Raw genomic sequence first — 17420 nt, forward strand, 5'->3', positions numbered from 1 at the left:
ATGCACAATGCAGGTGTAACCGATAAGAACACTTATATAAGATTTGTGTGCATAATATAGACATTATATTTTCATGTTTGTCCGTGGATTATCGAACGAAAATTTTTCCTTCTCCACTTGTACTATCGTGTTTTTCAATTTTACGCAAGAAGCCACACGCGAATCTTAAATGAAGCTTTATCTTTACTTCTTCTTTTTTTTTTTTCTTTTTCTATATTTTTTCTTCTCTTTCTCTCTCTCTGTCTCTTTTTCTTCTTTTTTTTTTTCTTTAATCCAAAAGAAGATACATAAACAAGGGCAATATCTTTGAAAGAAAAATAATCGACGATTTTTATGTAAGTAATAGAATAATCTTCTCTCTTCCATAATAATGTGATTATTAAATTTTCCATTATCAGTGCGTTTAAAACACAAAAAAAAAAAAAAATAAAAAAAAAGAAAAAAAACAAACAAGAAAAAGAAGAGAGAAAAAAATAAGATTCTCAATAATCGTACTCGCATGATCGAATGATCCAATCGTCGTAAATTCAATCGATATTACCAAACTTTTCAATCGTATTTCAACGGTGTTACCCAACCAATAATAGTTACAATCCTGAAATGTCGGAGAAAGAGAGAGGGATAGAAAGAGAGAATGAGTGAGAGAGAGAGAGAGAGGGATAGAAAGATAGAATGAGTGAGAGAGAGAGAGAGAGAGAGAGAGAGTGAGGTAGTAAATAAGCAGATAGATGATAGGGGGCAGGAGTGACGAGACAAAAACGAGAAGATGGCGTCAAGTACGATATCACGTGTAAATCAGCTGTACTTTGTGCTTCGAACTCGAGATAACCTCTTTGCGTGTGTTAAAAGACCTTTTCCCGTTTCCTTTCCCCTTAACTCTTTAATGCCTATGAGGAGTATACTTAATATAACGTCAAAAGTCGAACGATCGATCAGTATTCATCGAGAAATTCAGAAGCTCATCGATTCGAAGACATTCGTTTTTATATTCGCGTGAATATTATCAACGATAAGGATAGATTCATTTTTTAACATTTATATATATATAATTTGTCTCTTACTCTCATTCTTTTTCGTTCGTTCTTTTTTCTTTCTTTTTTTTTTTCCAACAAAGGCGCGAGTGACGCGCGCATACACATAATACACATATATATATATATATATATATTCAAAATTTAGGCGGGAAATTTAGTGCCAGTGTTAAATATATTTCAATAGTCAATTGGAAAGATTGAAAATTTTAATTCTTTCAATCTGTCAGCACACGGAGGAATGCAAAAGGATTGTCGAGACTGTTTGGGTATCCGATACCGCATCAACAGTCTGGATCAAACGTGGAAGTGGTTACATCAGACCATTGCCCTTCACGACTATCTAATATCCATCACGGCGAGTCAGTCCGACGTCTCGAGACATACAATTTATTAGAGTAAGAGTGAGAAAATAAGAAAGAAAAGAATTTTTTATTTACGGAGAAAATTATAAAGCAAGGCTATTTCTCTGATCTCACAACTTCTTGTCTCGAGGTAATATAATATTAGAAAAAGAATAATAATAATAATAATAATAATAATAATAATAATAATAATAATAATAATAATAATAATAATAATAATAAAAAAAAGAAGAAGAAGAAGAAGAAACCTTGACGTTCATTTAGTCCTAAGACTGATAAAAAGTATCGTCGGATTGTATTCCTAATAACATAGGAAGAAAGAAAAATAATAATAAAAAAAAAAAAAAAAAGAACAGAACAAGAAAGATAAGAAGAAAATCAAGTGACCGCCAAACATTTGTGTTCTACTTTACCGATCGTCGAAAATTAAGATAATAGTAGTTAACATAGAGTTCTCTGTCTCTCCTTTTTTATTTTGCTCTATCGATAAAGTCACGTGGATACGAAAGTGGATAAAATAGTACTGTGTACGTCGTGTACGCGAGGGAGAGAGTGAAATTGTAAAGATAAAAAAAAAAAAGAAAAAAAAAGAAAAAAAAATGTCTCTGATCAGTAAGTGCGGTAACATCGTCATCGGTAGGACTTTACTCTGTTGTCGTTTAAAAACAATCGATCCAACGAAATTCCACTTAAGATGGTCCTCGTCGTCTAGTTTCAATGAGAAACACGGACAAAACGTCAACAATAACGATATCATAAGAAAGTCAGTATTTATATCGCAATCGAATGATGTGTTCACCAATCTGGCATTGGAGGATTGGCTATATCGTAATTTTGACTTCACGAATCATCATGTATTGCTCTTGTGGCGTAATGATCCGTGCGTCGTAATCGGCCGTCATCAAAATCCTTGGCTCGAGTGCGATACACGTATTACGGAGAAACATGGTATAGCGTTGGTACGCCGTAATAGCGGCGGCGGTACCGTTTATCATGACAACGGCAATCTAAATCTATCATTTTTCACGCCAAAACAAAGATACAATAGGAGATACAATTTGGACATTATTACGAGAGCATTATATCGTGAATGGGGATTGAAAGCTGTTGTAAACGAACGTGAGGATATTATCGTCGAGGGACGATATAAAGTATCCTTTGATGTAATGTATCGTACAATATTTCAAATTTCTTTTTTTATGGCTTTCTAGGAGACGTTTCAAAATTGCACCACTTTTCTAATTTTCTCTTTTATACAATTTATATATATATATTTTTTTTTATATATATTTGTATGTATATCGTATTACTCTGTATGATCTTTAAATCAACAATCGCAAGTTCAAGCGGTGTAATTAATATTGCACTGTTCAAAGATAAGATGACTGTTCATTTGTCTATTTTTCTTTTTTTTTTTTATTGTTCATTTTTTCTCTTTTATTTCCTTTTTAAATTTCTTTTTTGTTTGTTAATCGATTTGATCCATTCGTCTTAATGTCCAATGTTTCCTTGTTAAGTAATATATTATATATGAGAGTTGATACCGCGCGTTGTGTTCTTATATATAAAAAAAAAAAAAAAAAAAAAAAAAGGAAGAGGTCAGCCATTTTAAAACGTCTTCTAAAAAAAAAATCGAACGTTATCAATCGTCTATGTATGTATGTATCCTTGACTGTATTATAACTCAGGTATCTGGTACAGCGGCCAAATTAGGACGACCCAATGCTTATCATCATTGTACGCTCTTAGTTGCATCTAATAAAACATTGTTGAGTATGATCCTTGAAAGGAAAGAGGTAAAAAAAAAAAATAAATAAATAAAAAAAAAAAAAGAAAAAAAAAAAAAGAAAAAAAACAAACTTTCAAATATATTCCAATAATATTTTATTTTTATCCATCGAAATGATCGTTATAAATCTCTCTCTCTCTCTCTCTCTCTCACACACACATACACACACACACATACACACACACACTTTTTTCTATTTTTTTTTCTTTTGTTCGATTTTACAGACTGGAATTAAAACAAATGCTACAACGTCTACCCGTTCCTCTATAAAGAATCTAACGGAAGTTAATTCGAAGGTAGAAATAGATAAACTGATAGATACCCTAGGTTGGGAATATTTACGTACAAAACCACTTGTTCTCGAAGACGGTGGTTACGATCATATACAAGAACAAAAAGGATTTCAATTGATTAATCCCACCGAGGATTGGTTTCCAGGTATTGTTAAATTTATTATTTAACAATGATATTTTATTTTAATAAAAAATAAACAATATGTTATGTTAAACATTGTTATTTTAGGTATAGACAAATTGAGGGAAGAATTTTGTTCGTGGGAATGGATATACGGAAGGACACCACAATTTTCAATAACGAAAGATTTCGATATGCCAGCACCAAATGGTAATCTTTATCGGGTTAATTTGACATTGGAAATACAAAAGGGTATAATAGAAGAAATAAGAATGAGTTTGCCGGCCAATTTGGCTTCACCCGATTTAAATCAAAATGCTAACGTATTAACAAATCTACGAGGCATGAGATATGATAGCGACATTATGGACAATATAATCGCATTGATCAGTTGCAAGAATTTCGCTGAGAGCATGTCGCAGAATATAAAAAAGACAAATATGGTCGCGACTCAATGATAGATCGTTACTTCCTTCGAACGATCCCAAGAAGTAACATCGATAAGATAGAGGATGAAGGACAAACGAAGGAATCACAATTATCGTTTATAGATAACGTGTTTTCAACGTGACAATACATATTGACATCACGATGACATCACATTTTATTTAAGATTCGTAAGCCTTCTGTATTGTAACTGTATTTTTATTTTATTTTATATGTTTTGCTTTTTTTCTTTCTCCCCCTCCTCCTACCCCTCCCACCCTTTTCCTTTTTTTCTTTCGTTTTGTTTCGTTTCGTTGTTCGTTCCCTGTAAAGAGTAAAGTGTGTATATATATATATATATATATATATTTTCTTTTTTTTTCTTTTGGAAAATCACATTACATGTTTATCAAAGATTCACAAGTCTTTTTATTGTAACCATATTTTTTCTTTTCTTTTCTTTTATATCTTTCTTTATTTTTTCTGCCCTCTTTTTTTTTATGTCTATATAACTACTTATTATACATCTCACAGTGTTGTATATATGTATATATATATATATATAATCCTTTATACATACATATATATATATATATATATATATATATATATATCGTATATATTATAACGTTATAAAGATAACGTTATTAAATAAATAATTATACCATAGATATTTTACATAAGAAAAATAACTTTAAGACTAGACATTTATCTTTTAATATTTTCAATCGCGAAACGTTCCTCTCTTCAATTTTCCTTTCTCACTCTTTATTTCAAATTTTCAATCTTAACTCACTCTTAATCAGATATAAATCATTCTCATTTTTACGTTATATCACGAAAGAGAAAAAAAGAATTATGTTATTTTTTTTTTTTTTTTTTTTTTTTTTCATTTATTATTATCATCGTCATTGTTTCGTTTTTTTCTTTTTTTCCTTTTTTTCATTTATTATTATCATCGTCATTGTTTCGTTTCTTTTTTCTTTCCTTCTTTCTTTTTTTTTTTCGAATTTTTTTTTTTTCACAGAGCCGTTGTACGGCGAGCAGGTTAAATTGATTTTATTAATTTGCCATGCACATTATGCGATGCGTAATATAGTAGAGTCCCTTTTTTCTAACGTTACTTTGATCACGTACCGTATCCGGCAGTATTGTTATTTAAATTGGAGTTGCGGCTCTATAAAGTCCCGGTCGTAGAATAACGTCACGATACGGTGGCGGAGGAGTACCTGGACAGGATATTGTTTGACTTGAATCGAACGTAGCCTCTGTTGCGACGTGCCATTGATTATGAAGTAGGAAAAGTCTCTGTGGATCGTCGTTAGTCGTACGATCACGATAATCGTTTTCACGGGAACAGCATATGAATTTTTTTAAAAGGCAAACATAACAAACAACCATACTGCTGGCACAGCCAAGTAAAAATCCCATAATTAAAAACCAATATGGCGATATCTTTGTGTATCTGTTATCGTTAATATTTTGCGTATCGTTCGTCGTTGATGTTGACGTATTTTTTAAATCATTGTCGCATCTCGTCGTTTCCTTAATTATCCTGTATTCCTTAGAAGAAATCGTAGAATTCGTACGAACTTTCGAATCGATCAATGGCTTCATCATCATCATCTTTTCAAATTTCTTCGTTCCTTTTATCGTCTTGTTACAAATCAGATCGTATTCTATCTTTCTCGAACGAAGATTATTCTCAAGATCGTACATAATACCGTTGCAAGACCAAGGATTTCTATAATAAGAAAAAAAAAAAAAAAAAAAAAAAAGAAACAAAAAAAGAACAAAAAGAAAAAAAAAAGAAACAAGAAGACGAAAAAAATGAAATAAAATGTTAATTATTATAGCCGGTAAGGTGTTATAGTAAGTTTGACCACCTTATCACCGAATGCTTTACGACGTTTAATGTATAAAGCAACTGGTGGATTCTTTCAAGTATAATTGGCGATCTTTTATAACGTAATAAAAGATCCTTCACATTTTCTTTCTAACCAATGCCATCGTCGGTTATTATAGTTGACAGTCGGAACTAATGGAATATTATATAGATAGATATATACAATACGTACATACATACATACATACATACATACGTACGTACGTATATACATACACAGATGGATATATATTATATACTGTTAAGAAGACATCAACATACCCTTCTAATGATACTTTCCTTAAGAATTGTAAGGGCTTCAGGACAACGTTATCTAGCTGAATCATCAAGTTGTTTGTAAGATCGAGGCTTCGAAGATGAGTCAGTCCGGCGAACGTGTCCACAGGTATGTGGCTGATTTGACACGAGTGCACATCGAGTTCCTAAGTAAACAATTCATATAGACAGTAGTAAATCGACACTTATTCGATAATGATTCATTATTTTGGAATTATATTATTTGTATGAAATTATATTATACATCTCTGTAATATTTACCTTCAACCATGGACATTCGAGCTTTGGTACGTGTACATTAAAATTGTTCCTCGATAATTTCAATATACGTAAGTTCTTCGTCTCAAGAAAGATATTCGGAAGTAGATAATAAAGATAATTCCTTGATAAATCTAATACAGTCAATTCGGTGATACCGGAGAAAGCTTCCAGGCTAATATCGCTTATTGAATTTTTCGATAAATTCAAGTACTTTAAATTGGTTAAGCCTGCCTCCTGAAAAATTATACAATTAACACGTTACATTGTTACAAGATAGGAGGTAGGGAGGGAGTGGGAGAGAGGGAGATGTGGAAGAAATATAATTACTAGAAACATGTAATAAATAATAATTGAGGAAGGCAAGAAGAGTCAACGGAACAAAAAAAAAAAAAATACAAGAAACCCCTTATCCAACGAAAGAAGAAAATCGAAAAAAAAGAAAAGAAAAAGAAAAAGGAAGATAAAAAAAATTAGTCCTTAAGACAAATAAAATTTGTCTTGTTGACTAAATTGTCATCATCGTCATCATCGTCAATAATAATAATAATCGATATCCACAAATATATATATATATATACATATACACATACATGGATGCATACTTACAGCAAGTTCGTAATTTCCCAATGAGGATATCGTATTGTCCGATAAATCCAATGCTTGTACAAGATTCGATGAACCGGTATGAATACTGTAAAGATGTCGTCCGGAGCAACTGGCACGTTTCAATTCGTACCAAATGTCACAATCGCACAGTGCCGAGCAAGAATAATCGGCAATAACGAAATCCTTTAGGATAACGATCAAGACTACGAGGATCGCGAGAAAACGCGAACTAGCGATTATTCGGACGTTCATATCGTGTTTCACGGTATATAAAAGCGTAATAAGATATTTTGTTGTCTCATTATTACGGCTCGACACGATTTCTATCGCGATAGAACGAAAGAGATGCTTTTAGAGGTGGTGGCACACGCGAGGAAAGAAGCAGTCGCGACAGAAACGTAATCTTATCTCTTTCGTTATACGCTTATACATATACATCCATAGATACCATACACACACACACACACACACATATATATATATATATATATATACATATATACATACAATGTACGTATTGATGTTATATATAATACATGTTTAGTGTTGAACAAAAGACCTCTCCCAAAATGTTCTTCTTTTCGTATATTATCGAACCGTTCAAAATTCAAAATCTATTTTGACATTTATCGCTTTCTCTCTCTCTCTCTCTCTTTCTCTCGCGGTCTCTCTCCCTCTCTCTCTCTCTCTCTCTTTTTCCTTTGTCACTTTTAAAGCTGTAATTTAAAGAAAAAAATTTTTACGATGCTAAACAAAAAAAAAAAAGGATATGAAAAGGGATAAAAAGAAAGCGAAAGAGAGAAAGATGAAAGATGAAAGTATAAGTGAGAGTGAAAGAATGAGTGAAAGAGTGGAGAAAGGAGGGGATTTTCTGTCGTCATTAAACGTGGAACGTTTCTAGGAAGATCATTGTGTCGTGAACGACATATTACGACAACCGGCCGATCCTCGTTATTTGCACGAAGTCCCAGTCTTTTGAGATTGAATCGAAAAAAAAAAAAGAAAACATGATTAGGAGAGATCAAAAGAAAACAAATCTCCAAAAGAACTTAAAATAGTAATTTAAGTTCGTTTAGATTGTTAATCGTTATCGTTGAAGAATGTTAAACGAATGATGAATGATAATGGTTTTATCGTTCATCTATGGTATGGAACGACATAAACAAAATTTTTCAATAGTTCGTCGAACTTTCAATCTTCTTCGCCATTTTTATCAACTATATATATATATATATATATATATATATATATACATATATATACATATATCATATATATAGATGGGAAACATATATATATATACGTATATATATATATGTACATTTGTGTGCACATATATACATATATACACGTATATATATATATGTACATTTGTGTGCACATATATATATACACGTATATATATATATATATATGTACATTTGTGTGCACATATATATATATATATATATATTTATATCTTTACGTCACAGTCCACTCGCAACTTGAGTGATAGAGAAGAGATATTCTCTTGGTCGTACGTACTCCCCCATAATATAATCATCGTTTATTTGATTTCAAGCACATTTTCGCGCGATTTCGTCACTGACGATCGTCATCGCGAAAAGCGTTCTCCGATTTGACTTGCCCACGCTTGCGCGTCGTGCAAGAGAAATAGAAAATAAAGAAGGAACGAAGGAAGGAAGGAAAGAGACAGAGAGAGAGAGAGAGAGAGAGAGAGAAACGCAGCATAGAAAGAGAAAGAGAGAGAGAGAGAGAGAGAGAGAGAGAAACGCAGCATAGAAAGAGAAAGAGAGAGAGGGAGAGCGTTGATGACGAAAGCAACGATAAACGTAGGTATGGCGTAGGACGCATACGGTTATGGTAGGGGAAATAACGAGTTGGATCCGTAGGGCGGCGCTAGTATCGTTCTCAGTCGAGCGTGCCGGGCGCGTTTCTATGCGTTCCTCGATAAATATATATATATATATATATATGTATATATGCATCTATATAAATACGCAACACGATCCTAACGTGACGCATTATCACGGGGGACAAACGAAGCTAACGAATCAAACGAAACAATGGACGTGGGAAGAAGGGCGACGGAAGGAAAAGGGAAGGAAAAATAAATTCGAAAATGTTTAATTCACTGTAATCGAAAATAAAAAGAGATCGTTTATTCGATTTCGTGAGATAGACAGAGACAAAGACATATATATATATATATATATATATATATATATATATATATACATAGAAAGAGAGAGAGAAAGAATTTGGTAGTATCAGTTTAAAAATGTGTCGATATAATGAGAGTCTCCATGGGCGACGGTCGGTTAAGAGCATCTCTCTCTTTTTCTCGAAGTCGAATGGCGCGCGTGTCGTTCCATTCTCTCTCTCTCCCTTCTCTCTCTCTCTCTCTCTCTCTCTCTCTCTCTTTTCATCTCTTTTTTCCTCTTTCAACGAGTCGTCCCCGTTTCGTCACCGGCGTCGACACAGCTGATGCGCCGTCTACGCGTACGCGATGGCAACAGCTGATCGAGAAATCCACTTAGTTGGTTAAGTATTTATATTGATATAGAAATAGTTAAAACGTATTGTTTTACGTTTAATTTCGTTTCGTTTCGTTTCGTTTCTTTTCGTTTTCATTTCGTTTAATTTAATTCAGTTTAATTCAGTTTAATTTAATTTAATTTAGTTTAGTTTCACGTTCCCCCTCCCCATTCGCAGAGGAAAATTCTTCACGTTAATATGAATTATTTTCAAGATTCTCCGACTCTTGATTTTCGAAAGTTTTCTCTACGATGGTTGAGTGACAAGAGTTGTGAAGTAGGGGAGGGGGAGGGAGGGCATGGGGAGCAGGGAATAGAGAGTGAGGTCTGGAGAGTTGAGAGAGTGAGAGAGAGAGAGAGAGGAGAGGAAAGGAGGACCAAACGCGTTGTGAACGAAGAGTAAGAGTAAGAGTAACAGTAACAGTAAGAAAGGAAGAAAGAGATAGAATGAGAACAGAGAGAGAGAGAGAGAGAGAGAGAGAGAGACAGAGAGTGAGAGGATGGGAGGGAGGGAGAGAAAGAGAGAGAGAGAGATGGGACGAAAGGTAGGGAGGGAGGTAGGTAGGTTGGTAGGTAGGTAGAGAGAGAAAGAGATAGTGCGAGAAGGGGAAGAAAGAGGGGGGTATGGTCGGTTTTCGTTACGGGGGGAGGAGGTACGGTGATCGGAGGGTCTCAGTCAGTTAGCGCGAGAGAGCAAAAGTAGTTAGAGGGAACGAGCGAGGGAGGCAGTCGCACCGCGTTCCGGCCTTTCCCCCGTTTCTCGCTCCCATGTCTCGGCCAATCGGAGTAAGTAGGTCATAGCTGTCGGCCAATGGCGTATCGCCGGCCGGTCACGTGCCTTTGTTGTTATCTATCAGCTGTTTTTCCTAAGGGAGAGAGGGAAGGGGTTAGGAAGGCGGGTGGCCGGCCGGCCGGCGCAGTGAAAGCCGCACGGTTCCGTCCGTCCTCAGTCCTTCCCGGCCGCTCAGCTGTGCGTCACATGTCAGACGACACCGCGCGAATTTACCATCGTATCGTGATAATACTGCGATCATCGTCGGCGTCGTATTCAGTGTCGTCGTTTCTCTTGCGTCATTACAATAGTACTACATTAATACTACTACTACCACCATTACTATTGTTATTATTGTAATAATAATAATAATAATAATAATAATAATAATAATAATAATAATAATAATAATAACAATAATAATAATAATAATAATTATTATTATTATTATTATTATTATCATTATCATTATCATTACCACCACTACCACCACCACCACCACCACCACCACAATCAACATCCTCATCATCATCATCATCATCATCATCATCATCAATATTCTTTCCTTTTCCTTATCGTACTTTTTTTCAAAATATCGTACGACTCTGTTGTTGTTTTCCTGAAACTTTTCGTGCCGGCTCCACATAATACGTATATATATATATACATATACATATACATATATGTGTATGTATATGTATATGTATATGTACATATATACCATTATTTTACTTGATTTTTCTCCATAATATCAATCTCATCGTCCAGAGTAGTCAGGAAGCGTGTACTTTGGACACGAGCACGAAGTTTTAGTGGCGAGTCGCTTCCACGTATTATGCCGTCGTTGGTTAGGCGCAACGAGCGAAAGTACATAGACGCGAAATCGATCGCGTGGTGCCGGGAACATGAGGACGGCGTGACGAGGAACATTGACAGCGAAAGCACCAACAGCATCAGCAGCACCAACATTAGCAGCATTATCACTCATATCAGCCACAGCCACAGCCACAACAACAACAACAACAACAACAACAACAAGAACAATAATAACAGCAGGAGCAGCAAGAGCATTAGCGAAAGCAAAAGCAACATCGGCAGTAATAATAATTATAACAGCAAGAATAACAATAATAATAATAATAATAAAAATATTAATTGGACGGACGACGACGGTATATCCCGTAACGTCGTCGTCGTTTACTTCGTTGTCTTCGTCATCGAAGAAAAAAATTATTACGCCCGTCGTCGTGGCACCGTTTAAAGGGCCGCGTGTGCGCGCGCGCATGCACGCACGCACGCACGCACGACGCACGACGCACGACGCTCGCGCCCGCGCCGAACGCCGAAGAACGCGTCCTCGATCCTCGAGTATTTCCTCCTTCATCTCTTTTTCTTCGTCTACTTCTTCTTCTTCTTTTTCTTCTTCTTCTTCTTCTTCTACTACTACTACTACTACTACTACTGTATTGTCTATTGGCATTGGTACGCGTTTCCTCGTCTAATCAACGTATTTTCATTAAACGTAATCGATCGATCTCGAATCGATCGAGAGTCGATCGTTTATTTAACATTATGCCGATCGTGTGTTCGTAGCGCGATCGTTTAAAAAATTTTTGTGAAATACGTTCGTGGAAAAAAGAAACTTGTTTAGTTCGACGAGTGAAAGAAAGAGAAGAGATAACGAAGAGAAGCGTGTAAGAACGAAACAGAGAAAGAGAGAGAGAGAGAGAGAGAGAGAGAGAGAGAGAGAGAGAGAGAGACAGAGAGACAGAGAGACAGAGACAGAGAGTGAGATACAATAAAAGAAGTGCAAGGTCTCGGTGAAGTAGGAAGAGAAGAACGGAACGAAGCGCGCAGTGGTGGTGTTCGTGAGTCGGGGGGGGGCAGTGGTGGGAAGGGGGAGAAGTAGGGAGGTGGTGGTGCGTCAAACGGAAGGCGGAAGGGTGGCCGAGGTTCGCGCGAAGACTCGAATAAGTTGAGCGCATTGAGTCGAACGTGAAAGAGAGATAGAGATAGATAGAGGACATAGAGATAGATAAAGACAGACGGACAGACAGAGACAGGAAGAGAAAGAAACAGGTAGTGCGTTTTGTGAGTGTGATATCATAAGAGAAAGATATAATATACATATATATATATATATATATATACACATATATATATATACATATATATATATATATATATATATCTATAGTAAGAGAATTAAGAAAGGAAAATAATAAAAAGGAAGAAAAGAAAGGAATAAAAAATAAATCAAGTTTTGTTCGTTCCCGTGTCGTCCGGCAGAGTGGAGAGAAAAAAGCTTCGAGCACGAATAATGTCGACGGGCAAGAGACTGGCGAAGCGCAGTATAATAGGTACGAGGGTGTGCGCGCCCGGCGAGGACGGTAAATATTATAGCGGTGTAATACACGCCGTAAAGACGCCGGCGTCGTCGGCGTCCGAGTCTGGTTTGAGTATAACACCTAAGACACGGTACTCCGTAAGATTTGACACGGTGCCCGGTGGCAGACCACCGAGTCCAAGTACCGAATATTCCGACCGTGACCTCATAGGACCCGGATTTGGTTCCGTCACAGGCGCACGCCTCGTACCAGGTCAGAAGGTTTACCTAACCTACAACGGTAGGGAGATACAAGCGGAGGTCACTCAGCATCGTGAACATCTTGACGAAGTTGACGTCGTCATTGCACCGAACGGACAGGAGGTGAGTTGAAATTATGTCTTTTTTTTTTCTCTTCTTTTTTTTTTCTTTTTTTTTTCTTTTTTTTTTATTTTTATTATTTGTCTACATATTTATATTCCTTTACTGGTGCTAATCGAAAGAGAGAGAGAGAGAGAGAGAGAGAGAGAGAGAGAGAGAGAGAGAGAGAGAGAGAGAGAGAGAGAGAGAGGAAGAGAAAGAGAGAGTTAATTTTTTTTATTGCATTCGTCGTCTTCTTTTTTCCATCATTAATCGCGGCTTTAACGTTCGACTATCGAGGGAGATGTGATTTTTACAAAATCCCCATGATTATAGAAACTTTATTTCCATCATTTCGGCGTATCATATATCGTTCTGTCACGTAATTTCCCATGATTCCCATTATCAATGTAAAAACATTGCCGTAGATTTGATTTAATTCTAGAAAATGAGTAGAAAAGGAGTACGGAGTGCAGGATATCTGTGTGTTCGTGTGTGTGTGTATGAGAGGATAAGGGACCATAAAAAAACCCGATCGCGAGAAGTGATGAAAAGTTTCGCCGGCCGAGATCGTCGCCGGTTTTCCCGGCGAGTTGATGCGTTCTGCGCATGCGCGGGTCGTGCACCGCAGCGGCGCATCGAGCGATTCTCTTTCTTTCTTTCTCTCTGTTTGTTTCTGTCTCTCTATCTCTCTCTCTCTCTCTCTTTCTTGTTCGATTCTCATCAACGTTTTTCTTCCATTCGAAACTTCCAAAGACACGCACGAGCGATGACAGCTCGGACGTGCGCGCTCGATCGCTAGCTAAATCTTTTCTATCCTTTTCTTCTTCATCCGATTACTGTTGCGTACGTGCGTGCGTGCGCGCGCAATGCCTGCGCGCGCCGCATAAACGAGAAACGCGTACGTTAATAGGGTTGACTCCCGTTTAAATATGCGCGGAAGTAAAAACTATCTTATTAAGTTGTAATATGACAGAGGAACATTACGGAAGGATGAGGAGGGTAAAAGGAAAAAAGAAAAGAAAAAAGAAAACGAGATAATAGGAAAGAAATCAAGAAAAGAAAAGAAAAATTCTTTCTTTCGCGATCATCGATTTTTTCTTAGTAAAATTATTTTCATAGCTATTGCAACGTCATCGAAGAAACCAACACGGATATTGTCACGGTCTAAAGGTTCAAATTGTCGTCGACAGATACTTAACTCTCTTTCTCTCTCTCTCTCTTTTTTTCTCTAAAATCATGTAACTTTCATATTACACGCTCATAAATTTATATATATATATATATATATATATATATATATATTCCCCTTATATATATATTTCCCTTTTTTGTCTTATTATATTTCTTCCTTTCTCTCTAACGCCATCTAACTTTTAAATTACCAGCTCATAGACGTAACCTTGATTTTTTATCTTCTTTTAACAATATTTCTTTTTTTTTGTAAAAAGAAAAAGAAGAAAAAAAAAAGAAAATTAATTCTCCATGTTCAAATATCGATCTTTCGTTAAATATAATTTCTAATATTAACTGGCAATATGGCAATACGTTTAATCATCAAAAGGATAAAAGACAAAGAAAGAAAAATTAATTGATTATCTCAAAAAATGGGAAAAGAATTTAATTGTCGATTGATCAAACATGCTTTGATATAATTCTTTATTATTTGATCGTTTTTATTATTAAAATTAATATTGATTACTACAATATAATTATTGTAACATATTTATGATTGTAAATAATAATATTCGTAATAATATTATTTTCAATTATATTTTATCATTTAGATTTAATATATGAATCATAAAATTTATATTTTATATTTAATTAATAATACTACTATTACTAATAATAATAATAATAATAATAAACGATTACGTATTAATGTAAATTTAAGTTAGTTAGTTTCTAATCGTAAAATGAAAATAAAAATAGAAATTACGATCGGTATACTTAGATTGTATGAAAAGAATCGACGCTGATTACTACCACCATCACCACCATTATCATCGGAACTATCACTGTTGTTCACATTCAATTTCTATCACCTTTGTCTTTGATTCGCACGCGCACAGTATCGCGTTGCATTGTATATATATATATATATATATATATATATATATATATAAGAACTGCATCTAAACATAATACAACAAAGCACATAGTAGGTATTCTATCTCTGTCACTCACTGTCTGTCTATCTATCTATCTCTTTTTCTTTCTGATGATCTCAGCATAACATTCTCAAACGCGTTAAAATAATACCAAAGAGAGAAAGAGAGAGAGGGAGAGAGACAAAGAGAAAAAGAGAGAGTGAAGATCGTTTAAGATCATATACGTCGATCGAAGTTACTCGTTAATTAAAATTTAGAAGATCTCGATGATACAACAACAACAAAAAAAAAAAAAAGAAAAAGAAACGGGCGGTAAGATTTTTCATGAGTAAAATTGGGCCCTCCAAATATATTTATTTCATTTTATTACTTTTCCTCTTTTTCATTCATGATCTCAACATGATATTCTCGAAATCGTTAAAACGGTATCAAGAAGGGAGAGAGAGAGAGAGAGAGAGAGAGAGAGAGAGAGAGAGAGAGAGAGAGAGAAGAGAGAGATAGTGAGAGAAGAGAGAAATTCATTTAAGATCACATATGTCGATAAAAGTTACCAGTTATTTAATTGGAACTTGGAAAATCCCGATGACTCAACAATAATGGGAAGAAAAAAAAAAGAAAAAGAGAAAAAAAATTAAAGAAAGAAAAAAAGAATGAATTGATTTAAACTCTTAAGAAACATGAATTTTTCCTATGTAATATTAGGATAAGATTGGGATAAGATGGAGGAAGAAGAAGAAATATAAAAGAAAGAAGAAGAATGAAGAAGAAGAAGAAAAAGAAGAAGATGATGATGATGATGTTGACTTATATATTATCATCTCTCTCTCTCTCTCTCTCTATCTCTCTCTCTATTTTTCTCTATCTCTTTCTTTCTTTCTCTTTCTCTCTTACTATCCCGGGCGTGTGCGTGCCGTTAATCAGAAAATTTAATTTTCGTGACCTCGTTCCTAAAGCGGACCGACGAGCGTGTGGCCCATTTACGTCGTGCGCATGAGCAAGCCGGCCCGTTCCCCGCGGCACTCACGGGAACGACAAGAGTAGAAGTAGGGACGAGGAGGTTATGGAGGAGGATGGATTGGATGGTTGAGAGGAGGTAGGAACGGGGAAGAGGCCGGCCGGCTGGCTGGGATTTTCTTTCCTTCCTCTCCTCTCTAGCAACGCCAATGCTGCTACATCCTCGTGATGTAAGCGCCGCTCGAAACGAAGCGCGCTTTCGACTTTCGACTTTCCCCACTTCTCTTTACTATACCTACTTCACGATCACCTCTCTAATGTAAGCTTCGATTTTATATATATGTATACACACACACACAACACACACACACACATATATATATATATATGTATGTATGTATGTATGTATGTATGTATGTATGTAAGTAATCGAATGAAAATCAAAGCTCATATTAGAAAATGTAATCGTATAAATATACATGTATATGTGTATGTGTGTATACAGATATATGTATGTATTTATATATTTGTACATATGTATACATATACATATATTTATATACTTGTATATATGTATTATATATATATATATATACATATTTATTTTATGTATATATATATATATGTATGTGATTACAAGTAGCGCTTAACATTTTCTTATATATATATATATATATATGTATATATATATATTTACTATTTTAAATTTATTATCCTGTTTCTTTCTTTTTGCCTTCTTCTTGTTCTTCTTTACTTGATCTTCTTCTTCTTTAAACAGAAAACTTTAGATAACTCTAGGTAAACGGTATTTTCTAGAGGCAATAAGTTACTAGATGATTATAACAAATCGATTAAATTCTTTTTCGAGACTTTAGTGTAGATTAATATTTTTTTTTCTTTCTTCTTTCTTCTGTTTTTTTTTCTTTTCTTTTCTTTTTTTTTTTTTCGTTCTTTCTTTCGAAATATCGTAAGAGACTATATTAGTCTAGAAACTTTTGGCACAAACCCCATTATTTAACTGGCATCGTTCGATATTAAACAGGGACTTTATACTTTGATTTTAAAAGAAAGAGAGAGAGACAGAGAGAGAGAGAGAGAAAGAGAGAGATTGATAGTATCGATGGTTTAGATTTAGGATAGAAAAAACGTATGTATTTTGTTAAGTATCTTCGTTCAGATCGTTTATTAGTTTTTTTAAATATAGAAAAAAAGTATAAATTACTTCGTTGTCGTTTAGTCTATTAATCGTAACGTTCGATCGTACGTTCTATAAATCTAATCAT

General features: G+C 34.9%; 4 protein-coding genes across 9 annotated transcripts in view; 3 read left to right on the forward strand and 1 right to left on the reverse strand.

The window, feature by feature from the left end:
• The first annotated feature begins 752 nt into the window (after positions 1–752).
• LOC118443825 (uncharacterized) lies at positions 753–1774 on the forward strand. Its single transcript, XM_035871347.2, has one exon. It carries the CDS (start codon positions 1273–1275, stop codon positions 1426–1428), a length of 156 nt encoding a protein of 51 aa, XP_035727240.1. The 5' UTR covers positions 753–1272; the 3' UTR covers positions 1429–1774.
• Lipt1 (Lipoyltransferase 1) lies at positions 1634–4257 on the forward strand. Of its 3 annotated transcripts, none has more exons than XM_035871341.2 (4): positions 1636–2559; positions 3085–3192; positions 3410–3623; positions 3708–4257. In XM_035871341.2, the coding sequence occupies exons 1-4, from the start codon at positions 1996–1998 to the stop codon at positions 4055–4057; spliced, it is 1236 nt and encodes a 411-aa protein (XP_035727234.1). In that variant the 5' UTR covers positions 1636–1995; the 3' UTR covers positions 4058–4257. The 3 variants fall into 3 exon arrangements, with proteins under 3 accessions (XP_035727236.1, XP_035727234.1, XP_035727235.1); XM_035871342.2 differs by having other exon boundaries at positions 1636–2547; XM_035871343.2 differs by lacking the exon at positions 3085–3192 and having other exon boundaries at positions 1634–2559.
• Positions 4258–5016: 759 nt separating this feature from the next.
• Positions 5017–7470, reverse strand: LOC118443821 (uncharacterized). Its single transcript, XM_035871340.2, has 4 exons — positions 7075–7470; positions 6469–6702; positions 6193–6353; positions 5017–5769 (listed from the first exon to the last, which is right to left on the reverse strand). The coding sequence occupies exons 1-4, from the start codon at positions 7324–7326 to the stop codon at positions 5184–5186; spliced, it is 1233 nt and encodes a 410-aa protein (XP_035727233.2). The 5' UTR covers positions 7327–7470; the 3' UTR covers positions 5017–5183.
• Positions 7471–10450: 2980 nt separating this feature from the next.
• Positions 10451–17420, forward strand: part of Glut4EF (Glucose transporter 4 enhancer factor) — a 114313-nt gene continuing 107343 nt past the window's right edge. The window contains exons 1-3 of one of the 4 annotated variants that reach the window (XM_085658228.1): positions 10451–10693; positions 11152–11480; positions 12673–13093. In XM_085658228.1, the coding sequence (XP_085514354.1) occupies positions 12704–13093 (390 nt within the window). In that variant the 5' untranslated portion in view covers positions 10451–10693; positions 11152–11480; positions 12673–12703. Of the gene's footprint in view, positions 10694–11151; positions 12475–12580; positions 13094–17420 lie in introns of those variants that run through there. The other 3 variants (XM_085658217.1, XM_085658221.1, XM_035871339.2) reach the window with 3 other exon arrangements.

This window comes from Vespa mandarinia, chromosome 1, assembly GCF_050613455.1.
Source record: "Vespa mandarinia isolate Hongniang chromosome 1, ASM5061345v1, whole genome shotgun sequence".
Lineage (NCBI taxonomy): Eukaryota > Metazoa > Arthropoda > Insecta > Hymenoptera > Vespidae > Vespa > Vespa mandarinia.